This window comes from Quercus suber, unplaced genomic scaffold, assembly GCF_002906115.3.
Source record: "Quercus suber isolate HL8 unplaced genomic scaffold, Cork oak 2.0 scaffold_768, whole genome shotgun sequence".
Lineage (NCBI taxonomy): Eukaryota > Viridiplantae > Streptophyta > Magnoliopsida > Fagales > Fagaceae > Quercus > Quercus suber.
In genome coordinates, this window is record NW_027070204.1 from 109,494 (window position 1) to 136,119 (window position 26,626).

A 26,626-nucleotide genomic window follows, 5' to 3' on the forward strand; every position below is an offset into this window, starting at 1 on the left:
TCCACGATTAAAAAAATGTATATAAGATTTACTCAGCTAGAACCATTTGATAGTTTATTGAAATGCCCTTATTTAAATACAGGAGAATTTTACATAGATTTTCCCACAAAGAAACGAATATCTTCTATAATGTCTTAAAATGCAGACACTACAAAGCCATAAATTAGTCTAAAAAATCTGTAGTGATAACTTTTTTTGTTTTCTGATACAGTAATGCCAGAAGAGTTGCCTAGTAATAAAGTTGTCATAAGACTTTGAAGCAAGAGTAGCCAGGCCCTTGTTGCAGAGACTCTCCTATGCACAGCATATATACACTACTAGTGTTCTTCATTTTCCATCTTCTATGCACTTGTGGTCTTCAATCATCGCATGAAGTTGCCAAGGAACCTTCTTTCCCAAACGGAGGTCCTCCACTCCTTCAGTACTTACTGAAACTAGTCTGCAAAAACCAAGCTGTATGGACTTAGTTAATGCTTTTCGAACAGCTGGGCATCAAGCTTCCATTCAGTTGCAAGTGGCAGAAAGGTTTTCCTGCTGAAACATGATTTTGCAGCATAGGCACAAAACCAACCCATTTGCACTCTCTCTGCCAGTGCCCCTTAACTGTCAGCAACACCTGCTATCCCTCCACAACTAGATACACTCTTGCTGATACACTCCTACAATAACTCTGATCCACCACTTGTACATCATAGGCTTGTGTATAGCTGCAAAACAAAAGCTTTACTGAGCATTATCACTTCATAATCAGACTATTCTGCACCCTCAAACATCACTTTATTGCAGTGATATCCAAGGCCTGCAGAGTTATGACAAACAATCTGGGGATCATAACAGATTTTTGTTAATGAAAATTTGGATCCTTGGTTTACTGAGCCAACCATTGCTTCAAAGAGGAAGGACAAATGAACTCAGTCCTGAGGGTCAGATCTGACACAAACCATACAGACCAAGCAAGACTGCACTTCAGGAATAAATTATCAAAGTTTTCCCCTTCCTCATTGCATAAGACACACTTGGTATCAGTCACTATGTTTCATTTCCACTATTCTGTTTCTATGGCTAAGTACTCTTCCCAAAATTTCCAAACAAAAACTCTTAACTTCAAAGGAAGCTGCAAGCTCCACGGATTTCTTCAAAGAAGGGCTATAACCCTTAGATGAGAATCCATTATCTGAGTTTCCCTTATTTCCAATGCATGCATCAATTGGTAGCCTATTTTGACTGCACATTGACCATGTGTTACATGAGGCCATATCAGTGTATCAGAAACTCCTCATCTTTAGATATAGCAAACTAAATTTGAGCATCCACTTCAGGAGAGCATAGCTCCCTAACCAGGTCCTGTTTCCAAGTCAAAGTGTAAAGTTAAGTTCAAATACCTACTAACAGAAGCATATTGTTTTTACTTCCTTAAGAATAAANACAGCTCAATCAAGGAAGCACTGCAGGTATAAATGATCCAAGTTTTTCCCTTCCTCATTGCATAAGACACTACTATAACTCACTATGTTTCATTTTCACTATCCTGTTTTAATCGGTAATTCCTCATGCCAAAACTTCCACAAAATAAATAAATAAAATAACTTCAAACTTCAAAGGAAGCTTCAAGATCCACAAGATTTCTCCATCTAAGAGTTATGACCCTCAAATTAGAATCCATTGTCTTATTTTCCTTACTTCCAATGCCTGCAGCAATTGTTAGCCTATTTTGACCTCATATCGACCACGCATTACATGAGGCCATATCAGCTTATCAGTAACTCCTTGCCTTAAGATAGGGGTATATAAAATTGGAGCAGCAACTTCAGGAGAGTATAGCTCCCTAACCAGGTCCTGTTCCAAGTCAGTGCAACGATAACTCTAAATACCTATTAACATATACAGATTCTTTTGACTTCAAGATAATACAATAATATAAATTTTTCAAAAAAGGAATGACAATTATTCATATACATATATTTGAATGATTCTCAAAGTGTAGCATCTTTCCACAATGAAAGATAATACATCAGGATTAGAATAACAAAACCAAAGGGAATGATACTTCAAATCTAGATGTAATACACCAAAGAAGATAACTAGAACAGGAGAGCTAATGAGGCTACCTTCAATTTTTAACCTCATCTACTCAGTTGCTTGCCTGTTCGAGTCTGATTACCGTAAAGACGAATATGCACCAGATGATTTGGTTAGTAATTTATGATTTAGTTTGTCATATGCTCAGGTTTCTCTACTGCCTACCACTGTACTTTAATTCTAATTCTAGTTGATTCTCTTTAACATGGTATAACCTAATTATAATACAACTTGGGGATAGGTCTTTTAGTTTGTTTCATGATCTTAAGTGGAAATGAAGATTATTAAAAGGTGGAAAAACCTTCAAGTACATCAAGAGGCAAAACACAAGTCGTATAGTAAATACTTACATAAATAAAGAGTCTTGATACATATTAAAAGAGTTTTAAACTTTTAATATTACAGGTTGATGAGGAAATTCATATTATAGCATCCTTTTTCTTTCAAACTCAACCAACATCATAGATGAAACTCCTAAATGTCCAGAAAGAAGAAGAAAGGGGTGGGCTGTTTTGGGGGGGTGGGGGTTGACTGGGGGAAGAAGAAAAGAAAAATCTAAGTAACAAAGAGCAGAGAAAAAAGATTCGTTACTTTCAAATGGGATTGAAATATTACTAAGGTCTCACAAAGGCTTTTACACAAGCATTACATAGAACAATGATATGTATGATGGTTTCCATACATTGCAGAATAAAAGGAGCACATGTCTAAGGCTATTTACTAATAGTTACAATTCCATATTTTATTATGTGGCAGGTCTAATAATTGAGTCATTGACAGCAATGTTTTGGTGACAGATTAAATCACACTTGTTTTTGCTTTGAAGATTGTCTATCGTGAGACCTTTTTATTTAGATGGTGATTGCACATATATTTACATATACATACAAGCTCAGATTCCTAACACTCATAGTTAAGCACTTTTCCAGAAAATATCACCAATGCTGATGCATATTGTTTTCAGTAAACCCATAGATTTATCAATTATCAACAATGTTTCTGATATTTTGATATATCAAGAACTTGGAATGAATTGAAATTATCCTCACGGTTGAAAATTTGATTAACATTCACTAACTGCAATTTGATTCTAAAGTTTGTTGCTTTATGAGAATTATGAGAAATACAATAATAATGTCCTCAAACATGCTAATACAAATCATCTTAGTAACTTATATAAATGTTTCCCTACGTTAAAATAATAAAAATTTCAGAGAAAAATAAAAAGAAAACGGAAAAATATAGAAAAATCAGTTATTCTCTTAAACAGAAAAAGAGCATTTTCTTTGGTTAATGGTTGGTACAAAACTATGGAAAACCTTCAACAAAGGAAGATAGAAGCTACTAGCTTGGCTAATCATTCTGATTGCGATCAATACATATATCATATGTAATGACATAATAATTAAGTCCGATTGTAATGTTTGCAGTGGCATGCATGCATATGATGGTTTTGCCCTTTGAAAAATATTAAAAGTGATAAACTATAAGCAACAAAAGTGCAAGAGTGCAGATTTAACCCTCCAATCTAATAAAGAAATCATGAGTACACAGTGGACTGCACTGTCTTCTTGTCTTCTGGGCATGTGACAGTTTCTCCTCATGAACAAGTCCTATAATGAAAGCTGGAATAAGTGTCAATTTTGAAGTTAAAATTAACCACACACCCCCCCCCCCCCCCAAAAAACAAAAAAAAGTACAAGTATATGCCAAAGGAGAGGAAAAATGATAATGCAGCAATCAACAAAACTTTAATTAAAAAAGAAAGTTGGGGACTTACGGGCATAGAAGATAATAAAGTTGATTAACATTCCAATGAAAAAATTCGAAGTCACTAATCACTATCACTGGCCTTCTCACAGTCACAGTTACCAAGGGCCATAAATTCTGTGATCCTTTTTGTCCTTTTTGGGTGTGCTATATTATTAGAGCTTCCTTCTCCACTAGGTCCAGCCCCATCACAACTGCACTTGTCTTTGTGACATTCCACCACCACAGCCAAATTGTTGAAATTATGATGAGAACATCCAAGCCCTCATAAGCAGTGATGCTACTGTTGCTATACTGGGCCACTGTTTGGTCAAGATCTTCTATGTCTTTTCTTGTATGCTATATGGAACCCGCATTTTTTTACCTCCATGCCTGAATCACTGGTTCCAATTTTAATTCCAATCTGACTGAATCCATTTGCATCACCTTCCCACAATAATGCATTTGATTTCTCATTGTAGAATTGAGTATAGAGTAGCCAAATGTGATTTGCTAAAACCTCATCAATTATCACAATGATTGGTGCACAAGTCGTTTCTTTTCCTTTTCCATTGGCTATCAACTCAAAGATAAGGTAACGGGGAAATTCCATATGGTGATGTCAAACATGCTCATGCAAACAAAACGCAATACAAAAATGAGAAGGGATTTGCAGATACATTAAAGCTACCACTTTATCTGCCTTGTAGATACATTAAAGCTACAACTTTCAATGGTATTTCTCTTCCTTGCAATCAAAGTTACCATGTCCTTGTGTGCTTCAAATCCCAAACCAATTTCTAAAGGGTGGAATGAATCTTTCAATTAGATTAGAGAGTCATATCCTCTTTGGGTGTGGTAGGTCTATGTCATTAGAGGTACCTTCTCTTGATTTGTCTAAATCATCCTCATATGGAGTAATGTTGCAGTTGCTACACCCAGTCATAGTTTGTTTGAGATCTTCAACATCTTGCTTGAATACCAAATGGGCCCACATTTTGTAACCTCCAATCCTGGACATTCGGCTTCAAATGTAACCTCAATCTGGCTGAATCCATTAGCATCGACTCGATTCAATTCTTCTCTCCACTCGTCTCCAAAGAATTTAGAGGGATAATATTCCAGCCAAAGCTGATGCGATTTAATCTTACCAAATTCTTCCTATAAAGGGAGGTACAGCTCATTAGGTGCAAATCTATTGGCTTTAACAGCACACCAAAGTCTATGTGTAGCTCTATAATACCCATCAATACTCTAAAGTTGGTCATGTGGATAATGCTAGCAGAATACAAAAACAACTCACACAGCAATTCCCATAAATTGGCTACATAAATGAGAAGGCACTTGCAGATTCACTAAATCCCCCACTTTTTGCTGGCTAAACCATTTTGGAATTACACTTCCAGGAATCTCGAAACCATATGATAAATGATCTTGGTCATTGTATCTCTAAAATATATAGAACACGATGCTTAGAACTTCACATGCAACCCGCACACCCACACACACACACACACACACACACACATATATATATATATAGAGAGAGAGAGAGAGAGACCTGGTCATTAAGGATATAACGTCTTAGCATTGTTGACAACAAGTCATCATAGCCTTGATTCTCAATTAATTTGATGCAATCAAGAAGATAAAGTGTAGGCCAATAATCATCAATTGATCCTATTGATAATGTTTCCAATGAGGTACACCCTCTTGCATGAATATACTTAATATTTAATGGAAGCTTAGGCAATGATCGAAGGCTCATGCAATAAATCAAACAAAGAACTTTTAGATTAGAAAGATGAATCATACTTTGAAGTAGGGCTCGGGTTCTCTCTGTGGCTCTATGAATTTGAAGTTTCTTTCCTGGAATGTCAGAGGGCTGAATGATGTTGATAAGCGGCTTCAGGTTCGTAATTTGTTGCGTTCTTGGAAGGCTGATATTGTGTGTTTGCAGGAGACCAAACTAGAATGGATTACTAGAGGTACTGTCTGGAGTATTTGGAGTTGCCCTTACGTTGATTGGCTGTACCTAGGTTCTGATGGTGCTTCTGGAGGTATTTTATTGATGTGGGACAGCCGGGTTGTGGAAAAGGTGGAGGAAGCAATGGGGCATTTTTCGGTCTCTTGCAAGTTTAAAAATGTTGGTGACCATTTTGAGTGGGCTTTTACTGGTGTTTGTGGACCAAATTTAAACAAAAGGCATAGGTTGATGTGGGAGGAACTAACCGGGCTGATCAGTTTGTGGGATTTGCCTTGGTGCGTAGGAGGTGACTTTATTATCATCCGTTTTCCTTCTGAGCGACTGGGGGCTGCTAGCTTTTCCCGGGCTATGTTTGGTTTCTCTGATTTTATCTCTCTTCATGGGTTGATGGATATCCCCATGGCAGGGGGCCTTTACACCTGGTCCAATTCTTCTTCAGCTTCTCGCCTTGATCGGTTTCTTTTTACCCCGCTTTTGGCAGACCAATTCACTTAGTTTTCACAAAAAAGGATGTCCAGAGTTCTTTCTGACCATTTTCCTATTTTGTTGGAGGGAGGGACTCGGCGTAGAGGGAGAATTCCTTTCCGTTTTGAAAATATGTGGTTGAGGGTGGATAATTTTGTCGATAAAGTGAAGACGTGGTGGGCTTCCTATTTGTTCTAAGGAACCCCTAGTTTTATTCTTGCTAAGAAGTTGGCTGCCTTGAAGTTGGATTTAAAAAAGTGGAACGAGACGGAGTTTGGCAATGTAACGTTTAAGAAGCAGGAGCTTTGGAGCAAGTTGAATGTTTTAGATGCTAAAGAGAAGACCCATGGATTAACAGCTGAAGAGAAGTCAGTTCAAGTTAATCTTCATACTGAGATTGAAAAGTTGACTCTTTTAGAAGAGATTAGTTGGAGACAAAAGTCTAGAGTGCTGCATTTGAAGGAAGGGGATGCCAATACCAAATTCTTTCATAGAATGGCTAATTCTAATAGAAAAAATAATGGTATTGAAAGCCTTATGGTGAATGGTACCTTGTCTTTTAACTAGAGTATGATTACTGATTACATTTCCCATTTCTTCATGAATTTGTACGCTGAGCCCCAGACTGTTCGGCCTTTTCCAGATGTGTTAGTTTTTCCTATGATATCCGCTGCTAATGCGGACTGGTTAGAGAGACCTTTTGAAGAGGCCGAAATCTTTGATGTTGTTCAGAGTTTTAATGGTGATAAATCTCCTGGACCAGATGGCTTCCCTATGGCTTTTTTCCAATCTTACTAGGGGATTATCAAGCCTGATCTTTTGGCTGTTTTTCACCACTTTTTTGCTAATGGTCAGTTTGAGAAAAGCTTAAACGCTACTTTTATCACTCTCATCCCTAAAAAACATGCAGCATGTGAGATAAGGGATTTCCGGCCCATTAGTCTTGTTGGGGGGTCTATAAAATTATTGCTAAAGTCTTGGCTAACCGTCTTCGCATGGTTATGGGGGATATAATCTCAACTTCTCAGAATGTTTTTGTGAGGTACAGACAGATTCTGGATCTTGTTCTTATTGCTAATGAATGTCTTGATAATAGATTGAAGTCTGGGGTGCCGGGGTTGATTTGTAAATTAGATGTTGAGAAGGCTTTTGACCATGTAAATTGGAATTTCCTCTTGCATATGCTTGAAAGAAGTGGGTTCTTAACCAAGTGGAGAAAATGGATTTTCTTTTGCCTATCCACTGTCCGCTTCTCTATCTTGATTAATGGCTCTCCTTGTGGGTTTTTTGGTAGCTCTAGAGGTTTGAGACAAGGTGACCCGTTGTCGCCTTTGTTGTTTGTGTTGGTGATGGAAGCTTTGGGAAGAATGTTGGATAAAGCAGTTCTTGAAGGCCGCTTGTCAGGTTTCTGTGTAGGTAACTCGGAGGGTAGATCCTTGGCAGTGTCTCATCTCCTTTTTGCGGATGATACTCTCATTTTTTGTGATGCTGATCTAGATCAGATTTTGATTCTTCGTCTAATTCTTATTTGGTTTGAGGCGGTGTCGGGGCTTAAGATTAATCTGGGCAAGTCCAAATTGGTTTCGGTTGGAGTCGTGCCTATTATTGATTTGTTGCTAAATGTCCTTAGCTGCAAACTGGGCTCTCTACCATTGAAATATCTGGGTCTTCCTTTGAGTGCTAAATTCAAGGATAAGACTATCTGGAATCCGATTCTAGAGAAAATGGAAAGGAAATTGGCGGGTTGGAAACGCTTGTATCTATCCAAGGGAGATAGAGTCACTCTTATCAAAAGCACCCTTTCTAATTTACCCACTTACTTCCTTTCTCTTTTTCCTATACCTGCTAGTGTGGCTTACCGTATTGAGAAGCTTCAGCGGGATTTTTTATGGGGCGGTTTGGGTGATGAACCTAAATTGCATTTGGTTAAATGGGCTACTGTATGCACTCCTATGTCTTCAGGTGGTTTAGGCATAAGGAAGATAAGACTTTTTAATATAGCTCTTCTTGGGAAGTGGTTTTGGAGATTTGGGTCTGAGAAGGATGCCCTTTGGAGGCAAGTGATAGAGTTGAAATATGGATGTCTTTGGGGGGGTTGGTGCACCAGACCTGTTAAGGGTCCTTTCGGAGTTGGGTTATGGAAGTGTATCAGTCAAGGTTGGCCTTCTTTCTCTCGCCATATTCTGTATGATATTGGTGATGGGTCTAGGATGAAGTTTTGGCTTGACCATTGGTGTGGAGAGAATCCTCTTGCTATTAGCTACCCTGACCTATTCAGATTTTGCAGGAATAAGGAGGCTAGTGTGGCTGAGCTCATGAAATCCCCCAATGGTGTCCGTTTTTGGGATGTGAGTTTCTTTAGGGGTGTGCATGTTTGAGAATTAGAGGCTTTATCAAGCTTCATGGAAACCATTTATGGTTCTTCTTTTAGGGGGTTTGGTGAGGACAAGATGTGTTGGATTCCTAACAAAGCTAAGGGGTTCTTGGTGAAAGATTATTATAGAATTCTAGCTGGTCCTACTATCTTCGGTTTCTCTTGGAGAAGTATTTGGAAGCAGAAGATTCCCTCTAGAGTAGCTTTCTTTGTTTGATCTGCTGCCTTAGGGAAATGCTTGACGATTGATAATTTGCGAAAAAGGAAGGTGTGGATTTTGGATTGGTGCTACATGTGCAAGAGTAATGGTGAATCGGTTGACCATCTGTTCCTCCATTGCCCTGTTGCTATGGATCTTTGGTCTATGGTTTTGGGTTTATTTAGAGTATCTTGGGTTATGCCTCTTACTGTTTTGGGGTTGTTAGGGTGCTGGCAAGGCAGCTTTGGTCGTCATCGAAATGGTTATATATGGTCCATCGTTCCTCATGGCTTAATGTGGTGTCTTTGGAATGAGAAAAATAGTCGTTGTTTCGAAGATACTGAGAGATCTATTCCGGACCTTAAGCTTTTCTTTTTTAGAACTTTGTTGGATTGGTTGTTTGCTTTGCAAAACAAATCTTTCCCTTCTCTTTTTGTTTTCCTAGATTCTTGCAATTTTTGTGTTTGATTTGTTTGGCTCCTTGTTCACTCCCTGTGTACTAGAGTGTTTCCCTTTTGATATCAATATATTTTTACTTATCAAAAAAAAAAAAAAAAAGATGAATCATACTTTCAAGAAGGTAAACAAAATTATTTCCATTTAGATCTAATTTTAATAAAGAAGACAAACCACCAATAACATCTGGAATTGTTTAAAGATTGCAATAACTTAGATCAAATTCAATCAAAGAGCGTAATCCTGATAAAGTATGCACTAACAGGCCCATGGGATCTATATTTCTTGTTGGCAATAAAGGAAAACTGAGGAGTTTATTCGAAGATTTAGGTGATAGCCCTTCACAACCATGAAAAGACAGTACCTTGAGATTTTTTAAGAACTTGGTGGATTTAGGTAGCCCTTTTATAGCAGTTCCACTCACATCTAGCTCCTCCAATCCTTTGAGATTTCCCAAATTCTCTGGCAATTCATCAAGTTTTGAGCAGCCAGATAAAGTGAGAACCTTTAGAAACATCGAACTACAACAAGCATTAGGAAGACTTGAAAGGTTTTTGTAGTCTCTTAGATTCAATTTTATCAAGCCAGTTAAACGCTCCACTGATAATGGAATACCATTTATAGCAGTCTCATTCAAATAAAGTTCTGACAAACATGACATATTTCTCACAACCTCAGGAAACTTCATTAAACTTGAACAACCAGAAAGAATAAAAATTTCAAGAGATTCCAAGTTGATCTTGTGTGGAAGGCTTTCAAGGCACTTACAACCATTCAGATCTAATCGAATAAGCTGTTTGAGATTTCCAAGAGATACATGAATATTTGATCATCTTGTACAACCTTGAAGAATTAATTGCTTTAGATTTGGGATTTGGGACTCCACTGAGGTTTGGGATCTTGATCAAGTTTTGAGAGTCACTCAAGTCAATGAGTTTTAACTCATTTAAAATCTGTTATAAACCAATAAATAATTAGATAAACTCAAGCCTAAATGAAAAGGAAGAAAACACAATTGCTTTGGTGAAAATCTTACCATTATTTCTTTCCAAAGTTTTTCGATGCCACTGCAATGCATTCTCAATTCAACAAGTTTTCGTGGTTGGAAATTAGTTGGCATGGATTTTAAAGGATATCCATGCCATTCTATAAAATGTAACTCATTAAAAAGATAACTCAGACCTTGTGGAAGTTGCACATTACCAATTTTAAGCAATCTCATTTTTTTCATCTTTGAGAAGGCTTCAGCATCCACACATTCCTCTCTTTGATTATATGTGTTTAGCATTATGACTTCAACAGAATTTGTTCCCTAATAATCAAGAATAATGAGATTAGAATAATTAGAAATGAATTTTTAAGAATATATACATACATACATACATATATTCAGGGTTAGATTTGTCAACTTATAGTATTGTTCTTCAATACATTAATGATATCCTCATCCATCCACAACCTACTACGTTCACCAGGTTCTCTAAGGGATTCACGAGAATCACAACAAACAATTTCACGACCCATTTGTTGTAGCAAATCATGCATCCACAAAGTTCCCTTTTCATCAATGGTTATGAGAGATTTATCCACAAGGACTTCAATATTGTAGTCTAGGTAGTAACCAAAACTTTCTAGTATATCTCTTATGCAATCTTTTTTCTCTCCTTTGAAGAAACATGAAATATCTAAAAACAGCTCTCTCTCTATACCTCTTAGTCCATCATAACTTATTTGTAGTATATTCAAAATGTCTCTATTAGGTTTTGCTTTTAGGAAATCTAGAGCACTTCTCCATACCTCAAATCTTTTACCAATTAATGAAGAACCTAAAACTTTAAGAGCTAAAGGAAGGCCATAGACAAAGCCACAAAATTTTCTTTAGGATGGGGTTTGTTGAAAGCTCTCCAACTAAAAAGCTCCAAGGCTTCATCATCTTTCAACCCTTGAGTTGTATATACATGACCCACTCCATGTTTTCGCAACAAATGGCTATCTCTACTTGTTACAATAATTCTACTCCCAAGACCAAACCAATCACATTTCCCTGCTAGTGCTTCTAGTTGTTGTATTTCATCCACATCATCAAGAACAATAAGAACCTTTTTATTGCATAGTCTACTCTCTATAACACTGATTCCCACACTAACATTCCATATATTTATTGTACTTTCCATGAGAATCATAGAAAGAAGTTGTTTTTGCAAAGAAATTAGACTTTGATTTTTAGTTTCTTCTCTAACATTAGCAATAAAGCTGGTGGCTTCAAAATTACCAAAAATTCTTTTAGAAATTACTTGTGCAAGAGTTGTTTTACCCATTCCAACCATTCCACAAATCCCTACAAAGCGAACACCACCTGAAGCTTCATCTACATATAAATCCAAAAGTTCCTTCACACGGGACTCTATTCCAACAAGGTTGTTGGAAATAGTACTTTGGACTATAAGATCCAATTCGCTTGATATCCTTTTGAGGATTTCTTGGATAACTATTGATTCATGCCAACAAAGAAGATAAAGATAGCAAAGTATTAATTTTGATGACTGTACATTCATATCATATATAATATATTAAGGTGTTCCCAAAGTTTTCCTTTTGGCAATATATAGCTTCGTTGACACCTAATTCTTGTTAATATGGTCGATAAAAAAAAGGGTTTGAGAGAAATCTACTACGAAAAGAAGTATACATGAGTTATTCAGTAATAGACTACAATGCCTCAAACTAAGTAAAAATTCTTCAATCAAACCAAAGTCCAATTTAAGCTTATATATAATTACTCTGCAAAAGACAAATGTTACCTATCATTTAAATGCCATCCGGAGATATTGCCCACTTCTTTCAAGGCAGCTTTCCATGCTTGCACATCCTCTTTGTTAACCTTGGGATCTTTTTCATGCTTCTCAAAGGCTTCAGCAAGTGTACCCGTCTGGTTCCGTACATGAGAGGGATCAACATGGTAGAAGATGGGCAAAACTGTCAACTTGGTCTCTTTTATACACTCAACAATCTTTGCTAATTCAATCAAGCACACCACCTTGAAAAAGCGTAATTTCTCGAGAGAACAATGATTGCATATTTGGAGACTTCTATTGCTTTCAACAGTTCCGGAGAAATATACTTTCCTCTCACAAGTTTCTCATCGTCTCTGAAAGTATTAATACCCCTTTTTTCCAAAGCAGCGTAGAGATGGTCAGTAAAATTCTTGCGGCCATAGAAGGAATTGTCAGCAATTGGATCAAAAGAAAGAAGCAAAGAAATAGTTTTCAGTGAGTAAACTGAAGCGCTGTTGACCGGCCAAATTATTGCAGGAGAGAATAAGAAAAACATAATTGGTGCGTTAATTTATTTATAATTATTATTATTAAATTAGCTAAAGTACAATTTAAAATTTTTAATCTCAATTTTAATCCTTGAAAGTTGAAACACTAGTGATCGCCTTTTTTTTTTTTTTTAAATAGAAATTTATAGCTTTTTAATTTCTAACTAATAGTAGCTTTTAATAATTGGCCACTTAAGTGAAGAGGTTAAAAGTAATCTCTTTTAATTTTGAAAATAAATAAATTACAAAATCACTCATGATGTTTTTTTTCATAATACAGTAGTTCCTATTAGGGAGAGAAGATTTAAATTGAGGCACATTTACAAGGCTCTTGGAAGTTGGAACTCATGAATCAAACTTTAGGAATCAACAATGTATAAGTTTTAAATCTTATTTTTCAATTAGTTTATTTGAAGATTTTATTTTGAGATTATTTTATATTATTTAGAACAAATTTTATCAAATTTTATTAATACAATTTTTTATACATGAAATGTATAAGTGTGAGGTCTGACCACTTTTCAATTCAATTTTTCAACAAAGTAAAGATAATTGTAAATTTTAGTTAACTCAACTAGTAAAGTTTATTATCATTAAATAAAAGGTCTCAAGTTCAAACCCCACATACAACAAAAACCAACTTATATCTAAGATTGGTGATAAAAAATAAAAAATAAATAAAAAAGAAGAAGGAAAAAGAAAGAAAAGAAGTAAGATAATCTTTTTACAATGTTTTTTTTTTTTAATTAATATTTTTTTAAAAAAAAATAAACTTAAAAGCCTTTTCATATGTAGAAAGGGGGCAATACCTTGTTCTATCTAGTACCCAAGTATATTTTAAGTGGTTAGTTTCCCATAGGTTTGAGTCGAGGACCGTGCAAGACCTGGTTCTGTTTAACTCTTCTGTTCTTCTGTAGTAGCTAGTTCCCCATAGGTTTGGGTCCGAGGAGCATGCCATACCTGGTTCTGTCTAGTACCCAGTATATTTAAGTGATTCGTTTCCCCATAAGTTTGTGTCCGAGACCATGCAAGACCTTAGTTCTGTCTAACGCTTCTGTTTTGTGTAAGTAGCTAGTTTCCCTATAGGTTCGGTCCGAGACCATGCAATACTTTGGTTCTGTCTAGTACCCAAGTATATTTAAGTGGTTAGTTCCCCATAGATTTGAGTCCGAGACCATGCAGACCTTGGTTCTGTCTAACGCTTCTGTTCTCTGTAAGTAGCTAGTTTCCTATGTTTAGGTTCGAGGACCATGCAAGATCTTGGTTTGTCTAGTACCCAGGCATATTTAAGTGGTTAGTTTCCTATAGGTTTGGGTCCGAGAATGCAAGACCTTAGTTCTGTTAACGCTTTCTGTTTTTCTGTAAGTAGCTAGTTTCCCATAGGTTTGGGTCCGGGAACCATGCAATACCTTGGTTCTGTCTAGTACCAGGTATATTTAAGTGGTTAGTTTCCCATAGGTTTGAGTCCGAGGACCATGCAAGACCTTGGTTCTATCTAACGCTTCTGTTCTTCTGTAAGTAACTAGTTTCCCCATAGGTTTGGGTCGAGGACCATGCAATACTTGGTTCTGTCTAGTATCCGGGTATATTTAAGTGGTTAGTTTTCCCATAGGTTTTGAGTCGAAGACCATGCAAGACCTTGGTTCTGTCTAACGCTTCTGTTCTTCTGTAAGTAGCTTTGTTTCCCCATAGGTTTGGGTCCGAGGACCATGCAATACCTTGGTTCTGTCTAGTACCCAGGTATATTTTAAGTGGTTAGTTTTCCCATAGGTTTGAGTCCGGAAACCATGCAAGACCTTGGTTCTGTCTAACACTTCTGTTCTTCTGTAAGTAGTTAGTTTCCCCATAGGTTTGGGTCCGAGGACCATGCAATACCTTGGTTCTGTCTAGTACCACCACCGGTATATTTAAGTGGTTAGTTTCCCATAGGTTTGAATTCGAGGATCATGCAAGACTTAGTTCTGTCTAACGCTTTTGTTCTTCTGTAAGTAGCTAGTTTCCCATAGGTTGGGTCCGAGGACCATGCAATACCTTGTTCTGTCTTGTATCCAGGTATATTTAAGTGGTTAGTTTCCCCATAGGTTTTAGTCTGAGGACCATGCAAGACTTTGGTTCTGTCTGACGCTTCTGTTCTTCTGTAAGTAGTTGTTTCCCATAGGTTTGGGTCCGAGGACCATCAATACCTTGGTTCTGTCTATTACCCAGGTATATTTAAGTGGTTAGTTTCCCATAGGTTTGAGTCCGAGGACCATGCAAGACCTTGGTTCTGTTTAACGCTTCTGTTCTTCTGTAAGTAGCTAGTTCCCATAGGTTTGGGTCCGAGGACATGCAATACCTTGGTCTGTCTAGTACCTAGGTATATTTAAGTGGTTAGTTTCCCATAGGTTTGAGTCCGAGGACCGTGCAAGACCTTGGTTCTGTTTAACGATTCTGTTCTTCTGTAAGTAGCTAGTTTCCCACAGGTTTGGGTCCGAAGAACATTCAATATCTTGGTTCTATCTAGTACCTAAGTATATTAAGTGGTTAGTTTCCCCATAAGTTTGAGTCCGAGGACTATGCAATACCTTGGTTCTGTCTAGTACTAGGTATATTTAAGTGGTTAGTTTCCCATAGGTTTGAGTCCGAGACCATGCAAGGACCTTGGTTCTGTCTATCGCTTCTGTTCTTCTGTAAGTAGCTAGTTTCCCATAGGTTTGGGTCCGAGGACCATGCAATACTTTGGTTCTGTCTAGTACCCAAGTATATTAAGTGGTTAGTTTCCCATAGGTTGAGTCCGAGGACCATGCAAGACCTTGATTTGTCTAACGCTTCTGTTCGTCTGTAAGTAGCTAGTTTCCCCTAGGTTTGTGTCCGAGGACCATGTAAAGACCTTGGTTCTGTCTAGTACCCTGGTATATTTAAGTGGTTAGTTTCGCCATAGGTTTGAGTTCGAGGACCATGCAAGACTTTGGTTCTGTCTGACGCTTCTGTTCTTCTGTAAGTAGCTAGTTTCCCTATAGGTTTGGGTCCGAGACCATGCAATACGTTGGTTCTATCTAGTACCCAAGTTGTTTAGTGGTTAGTTGCCCCATAGGTTTGAGTCCGAGGACCGTGCAAGACCTTGTTCTGTTTAACTCTTCGTTCTTCTGTAGTAGCTAGTTTCCCATAGGTTTGGGTCCGAGGAGCATGCAATACCTTGGTTTGTCTAGTACCCAAGTATATTTAAGTGGTTAGTTTCCCCATAAGTTTGTGTCCGAGGACCATGCAAGACTTATGTTCTGTCAACGCTTCTGTTCTTGTGTAAGTAGCTAGTTTCCCTATAGGTTTGGGTCCGAGGACATGCAATACTTTGGTTCTGTCTAGTACCAAGTATATTAAGTGGTTAGTTTCCCAATAGATTTGAGTCCGAGGACCATGCAAGACCTTGGTTTCTGTCTAACGCTTCTGTCTTCTGTAAGTAGCTAGTTTCCCCTATGTTTAGGTTCGAGGACCATGCAAGATTTGGTTCTGTTAGTACCCAGGCATATTTAAGTGGTTAGTTTTCCCTATAGGTTTGAGTCCGAGGACCCATGCAAGACCTTAGTTCTGTCTAACGCTTCTGTTCTCTGTAAGTAGCTAGTTTCCCATAGGTTTGGGTCCGGGAACCATGCAATACTTGGTTCTGTCTAGTACCAGGTATATTTAAGTGGTTAGTTTCTCCATAGGTTTGAGTCCGAGACCGTGCAAGGAGATTATCTCGTCGTTGGCCATAGTAGTTTTGCGTGATAATGGCCTCGGCCTGCCTCGTCGGAAGTGGGGCATCGTGTGGACCAGACCATTGACCCCGCAGTGCCCCGGGCGAGGCTGGTTTGGGACTCTAACCTCACACGTGGACCGCTTCAGTTCAAGTTTCTGCCTCATCAGTTACGAGGCGCCTTCTGACTGTTCGCGTTCCGCACTTGACGTTTCAGCACACAAAGCGTGCTCTCTTTAACACTCTCTTGGATTGATGCGGTCGAATGGTTGATAGGCACCTTGGAATTTGGTTAGGATTAATGTCACCGATAATCCACTCTTCGAATTCTGCGTAGGTCCACTCCTATCAATCTTCACCCCCTATTTAAGGCTGTATAGGGGAAATGACCTTCTACGCTTCACGAACCCTCTAATATACAGGAAACATGTCCTCCCAACTTTCAGGGCCCCGTCAATGACCCTGCCAATTGCGATAAGAGTTTGGAGAAATGAACGGCTTGGATGGGAGTGAGGGTGCATAGGCCCAAAATCCTCCTTCCTCGACGGAGAGCTGCCGTAGCTATAGCTCGCGTCAGATCTCCGGGGCGGCGAGATTTGTGCGTCACCCTCATGGTGCCGTGCACAGCGCAAGAGAAAGTCCCTGAAGTACATAAGCTCCTCCCCGAGAGCCCCACGCCTGTGGAAGCGTGCAGAATACGTCATGTCTGGTGCCTGAGTGTTGCCATCTCCACGGCACCACTGTGGGGCTGGAAGAGAATCAAGGGAACATCATGAGGAAGGGCCGCCGGCGCCCTTGCATCTGCTCCTCTCTTCGCGCCAGCGCACTGCACCGGCTTGGGCGCTGTGGTAGCCTTGAAACAGGCCTGCCTCAGCCCCTTTCCTTTAGTTAGCTTTAAAACAGGCCCGTCTGGCCTTTGTTTGTAGAGTTGGCTTAAAACAAGCCTGTCTGAGCCTTTGTTTGTATGTTGTAGTTCCTCTTCATCTAATAAAATATTGCTATTTTTCTTCTCTTTCTCTTTGAATCTTCTACTTTTCTGCGATGGTGTTGTTTTTTTTTTTTTTAAACGCGTTCTTGCGAACTTTCCGTCAACTGACTACCTAGGATGATCGTCCGTTGCGCCTGCTAGTGCACAAATCTTCCACAAAACGGCGCCAATTGTGGGGACTCAATTTGTAAGGACCCTCTAAAATTAGGAGGGAAATAATCCTGTAGGCCCCAAACAATACATTTCTAGAGAGTGGGTTAAAGAAATTGGCCCTTGCAGACAAACGGAACCCAACCATGGACTCATCACCATTGAAGGCCGTGCACCTCAATCCCTTTTAGAGTTGCTCCTCGGCATTTATCCGAGGAGCTTGACCTTGCTCCCCCCCTTGTTGTTCTATTGGTCCCTCTTATATAGTCTCTTCTTCCGTCTCTCTCTTCTACCTGTTGATCATCCATTAGCCTTCCCTCTGACTGTCCGTCCCATCAGCAGCACTATTAGTACTCAAGTAATTCACAGTAATCAAGTTCCCTGTCCAGGGTCACATCTCCACTAGTGTGGCCAGAGGGTAGGTAAGCCGATTTAGTGCGGAGGTGACAACCTGTCTGGGCCCGTTTCCCCATCTGAAGCTAGTCTCGGTCCATCGAGGACAGGGTTATCCTCGGTGGGGTTTCTAAAGTTTGGGCTTCCCACGCATGTCCTCGGATGAACTCTCTTCCTCGGCATGGCCCTGGGCCGATGTAAAGTGGGCCGAGGTCACCAGGCCCTCGGCGCCCACAAGTGCATATAAACTCAAATATGGGTACACTTCTAATCAACATGGAACTCCAAGATTGGACACACCACAGGGGCTAACATGTGAAATAATCAGATCTCCGTTCTCCATTTTTGCACCATCAATTTGAGTTGCACAAGCAATTTCACTTACTAATTGACAAGCCGTTTGGTTTAAATAAACATTTACAATTACAGTAATTTTGAAATATACATCCTCATGTTTTATTGCAAATAGCTTAATAAGGGGAATCTAAGTACTAAGTGCACCTAGATTCCCAAAACTTGATTACACCAAAAATCAATTTGGTGACTTGACCTAAGCAATCATTATTAACTCACATTTTTGGGGGAACTTATAGATTAGTATATTTTTAGGACTTATAGATTTAAAGGTATACTTATAGTTACATATGCATGCATTAAAGTTCCAAAACATCATATTCATGAAAACAACAAGTCTCTCATCAAAAAAAAGAAAGAAAAACAACAAGTCCAAATGTACAAAATTTTTTTGCAATTGTCAAAGTAACTAGATAAGTAAATAAAAATAGGACCCATGTAAGAATCAATAAAAACTTGACAAGTCTACTATTTGAAAATTGTTGTATCTGTAATATTAAATCATTAATCTTCATCAATTAGATGCCCCTAACCAAACATGAAGCTTAAGACTTAATAACTATTCCTCTTGTTTAAAGGTACACTAAACAGGAATGGACTTACCTAACCTAAAATAGAATGCAAGCAATAATAACCCACAAAGCCAAACACAACCTTATCACCTATACAAACAACCTGCTCCTCTCTCTCTCTGTGTAAACTCCGATTGAATAAAAATGGCAATTGGGAAGAAGAAGTTGATGTCATCGGCGCCATGGAGAGGCGAAGAGGAAGCCGCTGAAGAGTTCCAAGACGCGAAGCTCAAAGTCACAAAGCAGCAGCCTGGAGCCGAGTCAGTGATGCACGTGCCTCGCAAGAAAGACAAGTCCAAAGCGCCACGACCACGACGACTTACGATGATGATTCGCTCGTCGAGATTGACCCCAGCTTCGCTACAGCTTTCAACGTAACTACCAGGTCTCTATTTTCTTGATTTTCATTTTTGTTTCTTGGTTTTGGTTTTTTGCTTACCCAGTTGAGAGAATTCTTGATTTCTTGCTTTAAATTTTGTTTCTTTGGTTACCCAATTTTAGTTTCTTGGTCACTTGCTTTAAATTGTGTTTCTTTGGTTACCCAATTCTTAGTTTCTTGATTACTTGCTTTAATTGTGTTTCTTTGGTTAACCGGTTGAGAAATCCTGGATGACTTGTTTAATTTGTGTATCTTTGCTTACCCAATTCTTAGTTTCCTGATTACTTGCTATTGGTTGTTTAAAGTTCATGTCTTTGTCATTAGTAGTGTACCTTTTGCAGTGTTGGGGGATTCCTGGTTGTTCTCAATTGTGTTTAAATAGATTTGAGTTATGTGTTTATGAGAGATTGTTAATTTGTTTAGGATAAATTAGGAATGTGAGCTCCTACCAGTTGGCCAATGTATTGCAACTCTATGATATGTCTGGGTTAAACTACTCAAAACCTCAGTATTACTATAATTAACCAAATTAGAAATACAACTGGGGATAACCATTGTAGTAGTGGCTGATAACTTCTACCTAGCAGAGAAAACTGAAAACAGAAGGAAAGAAAGAAGAAATTTATTCTTGTAGTGGATGAGAGCTTTTACCCTATGTAGAGTTTCAAGTTGATAGACAAGGGATGTCATTTTATTTCAAAGTTAGAATAATGGTTAAATAATTAAGCTCACTATTTTCTAACAGTTTAAGCTTTTGGGACATCTGATACTTTTATAGTATCAAAGTAGGTGGTCTTGAGTTCGAACCCTATCTTTGTTCCACCCTCTCAATTAGAAAAAGTTCAAAATCAAATCTGTCGGCTCTACTTATTAAAGGGAGTATAGACCCACATGTGAGAGAAAGTGTTGTAATAATGGTCATATGATTAAATCTACTATTTCTTAATAGTTTAAGCTTTTGTTATAAGTGGTAATGCAATTAACATGAGGTTGAAGCCTCTTATTATTGAGGCTTCATATAGTTGATTCTTAATCTGGTTGAAGGCTCAATTTATGAAGCGAGGTTACGTATTTATGCTTCTATGATGTAGATCACTGAAATTGATTTGAGGATTTTATGTGTGTGTGGTGAACACCATCAATATCCACATTGTTATAATGGGCAAGGGCATTTCTGTAGGATGCATATCAATTAATTGATAGTCTTTTTGTCATGTTCTGTTTTTCTGTCGATTGACACTTTTATAGCCTATCCATCACTTGCTGCTTGGAATTATACAGTTTACATCTATGTTTGTTTGGCTCTCAATATATCTTAACTCCTCTTTTCTTCTTCCATCTGCTTCCTTTGTATAATTTTGCATCTAAATCTGTTCATAATGAGTTTGTGATATGGTACTTCTTTTGAGTTTTGTGTATGCAGTTTCTTCAACGAGTATTTAGCATTGACACCATTGTGAAACCTCTTCCGCCTGCCATGGCCTACAATGTTTCCCGCAACTTGAACTTCTTTACGCGCATTTCACCCAGTTCTTTGGTGAGTATTGATTTCTTTGTGCCATTTATAGGTAGCAGAGAAGATGGATATATTACAAATTCTATAGAACAAGATAACGATGTCACTCTTAATTACTTTTGAGGGTTCTTTTCTAGTCTTCCTTTGCAGCTTCTGTTTCTGCTCCCCCGGCTCTTTTTTCTCTCTTTTTTCTCTCTTTTCTAGTAATCCGTTTCTTTCACTGAACCTAGAGCTGTGCAATTTCTGCAGCATAATGAGTATGCTTGTGGAAGTCTGAACCTTTTTTCAATGCATTTGGGGCTATCTAGTCTATAACTTCACTGGAAGTTACAATGGGCTTGACTCCTACATCTTTTAGAAGGACTAAGAAATAAATTCAGGAATACAACTGGTTTAGAGAGACTTCGAATTGGTAGACATTTCTCTGATTCTATATTGGTTTGATCTTTTCAAACAATAGCTAACTTTGTCTCATGCTTATTATAAATTAAAAAAAAAAAATGCTAATCTTGGTCTCATGATTGCACTCAAGTTCTTTGAAAGTCAAAAAAAATAAAAAAGTTGTGTCATGCGATTAAACCTTTGACATGTTTCCCTTCAATTAATGGATTGATGATTGTTACAGAATAGCTGATTTTTGATGGTAATGTAGTTTATGTGATTTGTTGTAATGCAGATCCAGAAGGTATAGCAAATGCCCAAAAATCGTTAGGGATAGGACAAGAAGAGAAAGCTCGCCGCGTTCGTTGAAAAAGAGATTAAAAAAAAAAAAAGAAGGAGGGCCGCCGCGGGGGGGGGGGNAAAAGCCTTTTCATATGTAGAAAGGGGGGGGGGGGATGGGAAATTAAAAAAAGAAAAAAAATAGAGATAGAAATAAAGCATGTCACAACTTCAAAATTTCATAAAAATATTCTAAATTGACTTTTTTAATCCTTTCTATTGGAGAATATTCACATTGGAGGTGGTAAAAGTAAAGTAAAAACACTCAAGCTGAAAAGTAGCTGGGGGGGGGTGTGGGGGGAGATTTAGAAGGCAGTTGAAGACTTATTTCTGATTTTAAATGTAACTATTTCAAATTATTTTTAATATCTGAAAGATTTCTTTTTTGGAGAATTTATAATAACTGAAGATTGAAAATGTAATCTAAAAATTCAGTGGGAACCCTTTCATAAAATTTTTTGACTTTGCAAATGGACTTGCATCATGAGCTATATGAGAGTTTCAATAAGTTCACTGATGATATTTATTGAAAAAAAAAAACAAGTACTAATGAGATTTCTTAATATGTTTTGCCTAACCTTGGATGAAACCAAATGCTCATGTTTTGCAGCATAGCAGAAATTAACCATTTTTTTGCTTGAAAAGACTAGATGATTTTGCTCTAGATCCTTTTATATTGGAAATCAATTAAGCAAATTTAAACCTTCCATTAACAAACAAAAAGTATGTCATTCAAAACTTCATATATCTTCTTATCATTACCCTCTAGCCAATTTGAGCCAAGTTTTTATGCAAAAAATTATTTAATGCGACTTTGGCTGGAGCCAACATTTTCTGTTAAAAAAAATATTTAGTGTTACCCAAAAGACACACATGCAATATTTTGCATTATCATGGGGAAAAATAAAAACAATCATCGTATATAACAACCTTCACAAAGGAAGAGAAATTTCAATTTCTGTATTTGATAGAAGTTTAACAGAACAATCCATTTGTAGGGCACAAAAAAGGAGCATGTTAATCGGTCAAAGCCATTAGATAGTTAATTCAATTGCTCTTATTTGAATCTAAAAGGAGAGTTGAATATGATTTTCACGCAGGTTATGAATCTCTTATATGATGTCTTACAATGTTAATGATTGCATGTAGTTGCATGCCATAGCTTAAATTAGTCCAGAAAAGGTGTTAATTTAACTTCTTTCTTTTCGTCTTCTTTTTTCTTTTTGGGTATGGTTTATTAATACAATAATGTCTGAAGCGTTGGCTGGTAGTAGAGTCCAAAAATGTTCAAAATAATTTGAAGCAAGGCCCCAACATCTGTAGCAACTCTCTTATCTACAAATATACAACCACTACCGTTCTCCAACTTCCATGCACTTTGTGGTCTTCAATCAGCACAGCAAGTTGCAAAGGAAACCTTTTTCTCAAAAAGAGGTCCTCCACTCTTAGAAATTATGGAAACAAGTCTACAAAATCCAAGCTGTGTAGCCTTAGTTAATGCTTTCTGAACAGAGGGGCATCTAGCTGCATGCCATTTGGTTGCTTATGGAAGAAATGCAACAGCCTGCCAGCACTTGATTTGGCTACAAAGCCAAAACCACCCCGTTCACACTATCTCTGCTAGTGTCCCTAAATTGTCAGCAGCACCTACAACCCTCCACAACTTGACACACTTGCCTTGGTACTTTCCTGCAGTTACTCTGATCCGCTTGTTGTGCATTAGAGACTTGTGCAGACCTGCAAAACAAAGCATTAGCACTTCTTTAGAAGCTATTTTGCACCCTTAAACATCAATCTAGAGAACATAATATATTCCTGTTTTTGAAAATTTGGATCCTCCATCCGCTGAGCCAACCACTGCTTCAAAGAGCAAGGAGAAATGAACTCGGTTCTAAGGATCAAATCTATCCAAACAATACAGCCCAAGCATCAAGCAAGATTGCACTTCCGGAATAAATTAACCAAGTTTTCCTCTTCCTCACACAATTATTATCACTCACTATGTTTCATTTCACTATTCTGTTTTAATAAGTAAGTCCTCATGCCAAACTTCCACATAACAATTATTAACTTCAAAGGAAGCTTCAATTCCCACAGATGTCTCCATCTAAGATCTGCGACTCTCCAATGAGAATCCATTACCTGAGTTCCCCTTACTTTCAATGGTAGGTTAATTTTGATATCGACCACGAGTTACATCGAGGTCATATTTGCTTATTAGTAGCTCCTCACCTTGAGATAGGGGTGGCTAAAATTTGAGCAGTCACTTCACTACTTCAGGAGAGTATTGCTCCCTAACCAGGTCCTGTTTCCAAGTTAAAGTGTAAAGATAACTTTGAATACCGATTAACAGATGTAGATTTTTTTGACTTCTCTAAAAAAAATATAAACTTCTCAAAAATTAATGACATTGATTATCAAAGTTTAGCATCTTTTTCCAATATAAAATATAATACATTCTGCTAAAATAACAAACCCCATGGAAAGAAAGTGAGAAAAGTTAAATTCTAGATGTAGTACAACAACGATATCAGCTAGAACAGGAGTGCTTACCAATCCAAGTAGGCTACCTTCTCCAATTTTCAACCTTGTCTGCACAGTTGCTTGCTTGCTTGCTTGAGTCTGATTACTGTAAGGAAAAATATGGCTCAGATGATATGGTTGGTAATATATAATCAAGTTTGTTGTATGGTTGGGTTTCTCTACTTTCTACTGCTGTCCTTTAATTCTAATTCTAGTCGAGTCTCTTTCACAGGGTGTAAGCTAATTAAGTTACAATTTTGAGATAGGCCTTTTGATTTGTTTCAGCTCTGCCTGGTCATGATCTGAAATGGGTAGGACAACATTCAGTCAATAATTTGTTTCAGACTGAAGGTTTTAGAAAGGTAGAAAAAATTTCAAGTACATCAAGAGGCAAAAGCACAGAAGTCTTGTGCTAAAAAGTTACAAAATTAAGAGCTGTTTCATATTAAAAAGAGTTTTAAACAGTTAAATTCATGTCATAGCACTTATTTTCTTTTAAACTCGACCGGGATCATATATATATATATATATATCTCCTAGTAACAAAAAGCAAAGGAAAAAGTCGTTACTTTTAAATGGGATTGAATTATTATTAAGGTCTCACCAATGCTTCTACACAAGCATTACATGGTACAATGACAAGAATGATGATTTCCTTACATTGCAGAATAAAAGCAGCAGATGGCTTAAGGCCATTTAGTACTGCTTACAATTCAATATTCGATTATGGTAAATCACTAATCAATCACAGCATGTCTAACAATTGAACAATTTATAGTCATTCATAACATTTTTTTGGTGAAGATAAATCAAATTAATTGCTTTTAGCTTTGAAGAAGGTCTCCTCTGAGAGATTTATATTAAGTTAGTTATTACACATCTATTTACATATAGGCACAAGCTTAGGTTCCAAATGATGATAGCTTAAGAAAATTACCAAAACATAACTTAATGCTGATGCAGATCACTCAATTATGAACAATGTTGATGATACTAGGATATATCAAGAACTCAGAGGAATGATTTGGTCAATGAGGAAATTTTGCATATCTACATTAATTCCTCAGATAAAGTAAGTTATGATCAAACTCTGAATGTTTGAAATTTTAAACATATGAGAGTTACATTACCAATGTCCTCAAACATGCTAATACAAATCATTTTTATAACATCTTTAATTGTTATCCTACATTAAAATAAGAAAAATATCAAATCAAAACAAGAATAGAAAAATCAGTCATTCTCTTAAACAGGAAAAAAGCACTTTTTTGCTTAAAGGTGGGTACACAGCTATAGAAAACCTTCAATGAGAAAGCTAGATGCTACATCTAGCTAGAATCATTCTAATTGCGATCTATACATGAGCTCACATATATGATAAGAAATGACATAATGATTAACTCTAATTATAATGTTTGTAATGGCAAGCATGTATTGTTTTTGCACTTCGAAAAATTTTAAAACAATGAACTATATAGGCAACAAGAGTGCAGATTTTACCTTGCAATCTATTACGGCTACCAAAAATCAGAAGCATAAAATGGACTGCACTTGCCTTCTTGTCTCTTGGCCATGTGACAGTTTCTCCTCGTGAACAAGTCCAATAATCCTACATCAAGGGGCCAACCAACCCAAACAATTAACACAATCAGTGAACCAAAATTACTCTAATCATTGTTTATTTTATAAAACTATGTTTTTTTTTTTTTTTTTGGTTTAAATGAGTAGCTTCAAGAATGGGGGTGATTTTTTTTTTTTTTTTTTATCAATTGTACCAATCCATAAGATTTAATAATATACATTAATTAGCTAGGTGCACAAATTCTGTGTTACTTGATCAAGAAAACAGACCAGATGAGAGTAGGAATAAGTGCTAAAAATGAAGCTAAAACATAGATAGTAAAATTATATTTTTAAGTTAATATTAGTTAAGTAAATGTGTCCAAAGGAAGGGGAAAAAAAGATAACGTAGAGCAACCAATGAAAAGCTTTGATTGAGAAGAAAAAGCAATGACTTACAGGTAATATAGAGAAAAAGTTGACTAAAAATAGACAAGAAGTTCAACAATCTTCAATGATGCTGTTGTTGGAATAAGTGCTAATAGCAAAGCTAAGCTGCAGCTCACAAATACCTTTTAGAATTTAAAATAAAATCAAACAAAGTTTTGAGCATGCCTGAAGATAACTGCTCTTAACGCACTTTAAATTAAAATGGTAGCTCAGGTAGACATGCACTAAGATCTTTGCAACTCTTAAATTCAATAAAGTGAGGCTAGTCAAATGCCCAATTGATGTGGGTAGTTTTGTAATAGCAATTCCATCCAAGTAAACTTTCAATACACATTGCAAGTTTTTCCAATTCTAGAATTTTTTTTAAAATTTTTGAGCATCCAGAAAGAATAAGAATTTCAAGAGACTTCATTTCAAACTTGTTTGGAAGAGTTTTTAAATTTTTACAGCCTTTCAGACTAAGAAGAGTTAGGTTGTTATGAACTCTAATTGATGGGTGCAACCTGGATAAATTTAAACAATCTTCAAGAACAATTTCTCAAGGACTGAGGACTTCGGTGATGATAGGGGTTTTAGTAAGTTTTAGAGGCTTGCTTAATCGGATGGATTTTAACCTCTGAAATACCAAAAAAAAAAGAAAAAAAGATACAACAAAACCTTACAGTTCAATGACTTAAA

The 26,626-nt window shown here is 37.2% G+C and overlaps 2 protein-coding genes and 2 long non-coding RNA genes across 10 annotated transcripts in view; 1 reads left to right on the forward strand and 3 right to left on the reverse strand.

Moving 5' to 3' along the window:
- Nucleotides 1–37: 37 nt before the first annotated feature.
- LOC136064811 (uncharacterized) lies at nt 38–1,418 on the reverse strand. Its single transcript, XR_010626451.1, has 2 exons — nt 882–1,418; nt 38–707 (listed from the first exon to the last, which is right to left on the reverse strand). It is a non-coding gene; the product is annotated as an uncharacterized LOC136064811 (long non-coding RNA).
- A 10-nt stretch (nt 1,419–1,428) lies between these two features.
- Nucleotides 1,429–12,622, reverse strand: LOC136064810 (uncharacterized). 2 transcript variants are annotated; one of them, XR_010626450.1, is made up of 5 exons: nt 12,111–12,622; nt 10,346–10,621; nt 9,674–10,262; nt 3,860–4,989; nt 1,429–3,692 (listed from the first exon to the last, which is right to left on the reverse strand). It is a non-coding gene; the product is annotated as an uncharacterized LOC136064810 (long non-coding RNA). The 2 variants fall into 2 exon arrangements; XR_010626449.1 differs by having other exon boundaries at nt 3,860–10,262.
- A 6,170-nt stretch (nt 12,623–18,792) lies between these two features.
- On the forward strand, nt 18,793–21,449 carry LOC112006574 (uncharacterized). The gene is given in 5 exon segments (XM_024038858.2): nt 18,793–19,102; nt 19,104–19,185; nt 20,603–20,696; nt 20,699–20,716; nt 21,372–21,449. Coding segments are annotated over 5 exon segments (426 nt in total). The 5' UTR covers nt 18,793–18,944; the 3' UTR covers nt 21,446–21,449.
- Nucleotides 21,450–22,354: 905 nt separating this feature from the next.
- Nucleotides 22,355–26,626, reverse strand: part of LOC112006497 (TMV resistance protein N-like) — a 21,467-nt gene continuing 17,195 nt past the window's right edge. Inside the window, exons 1-5 of one of the 6 annotated variants that reach the window (XR_010626456.1) lie at nt 25,958–26,105; nt 25,494–25,547; nt 23,969–24,044; nt 23,648–23,720; nt 22,355–23,152 (exon numbers count right to left, since the gene is read on the reverse strand). The gene's annotated coding sequence lies outside the window, so the exon portion shown is untranslated. Of the gene's footprint in view, nt 23,153–23,647; nt 23,721–23,968; nt 24,241–25,438; nt 25,548–25,957; nt 26,106–26,626 lie in introns of those variants that run through there. The other 5 variants (XR_010626454.1, XR_010626455.1, XR_010626457.1 and 2 more) reach the window with 5 other exon arrangements.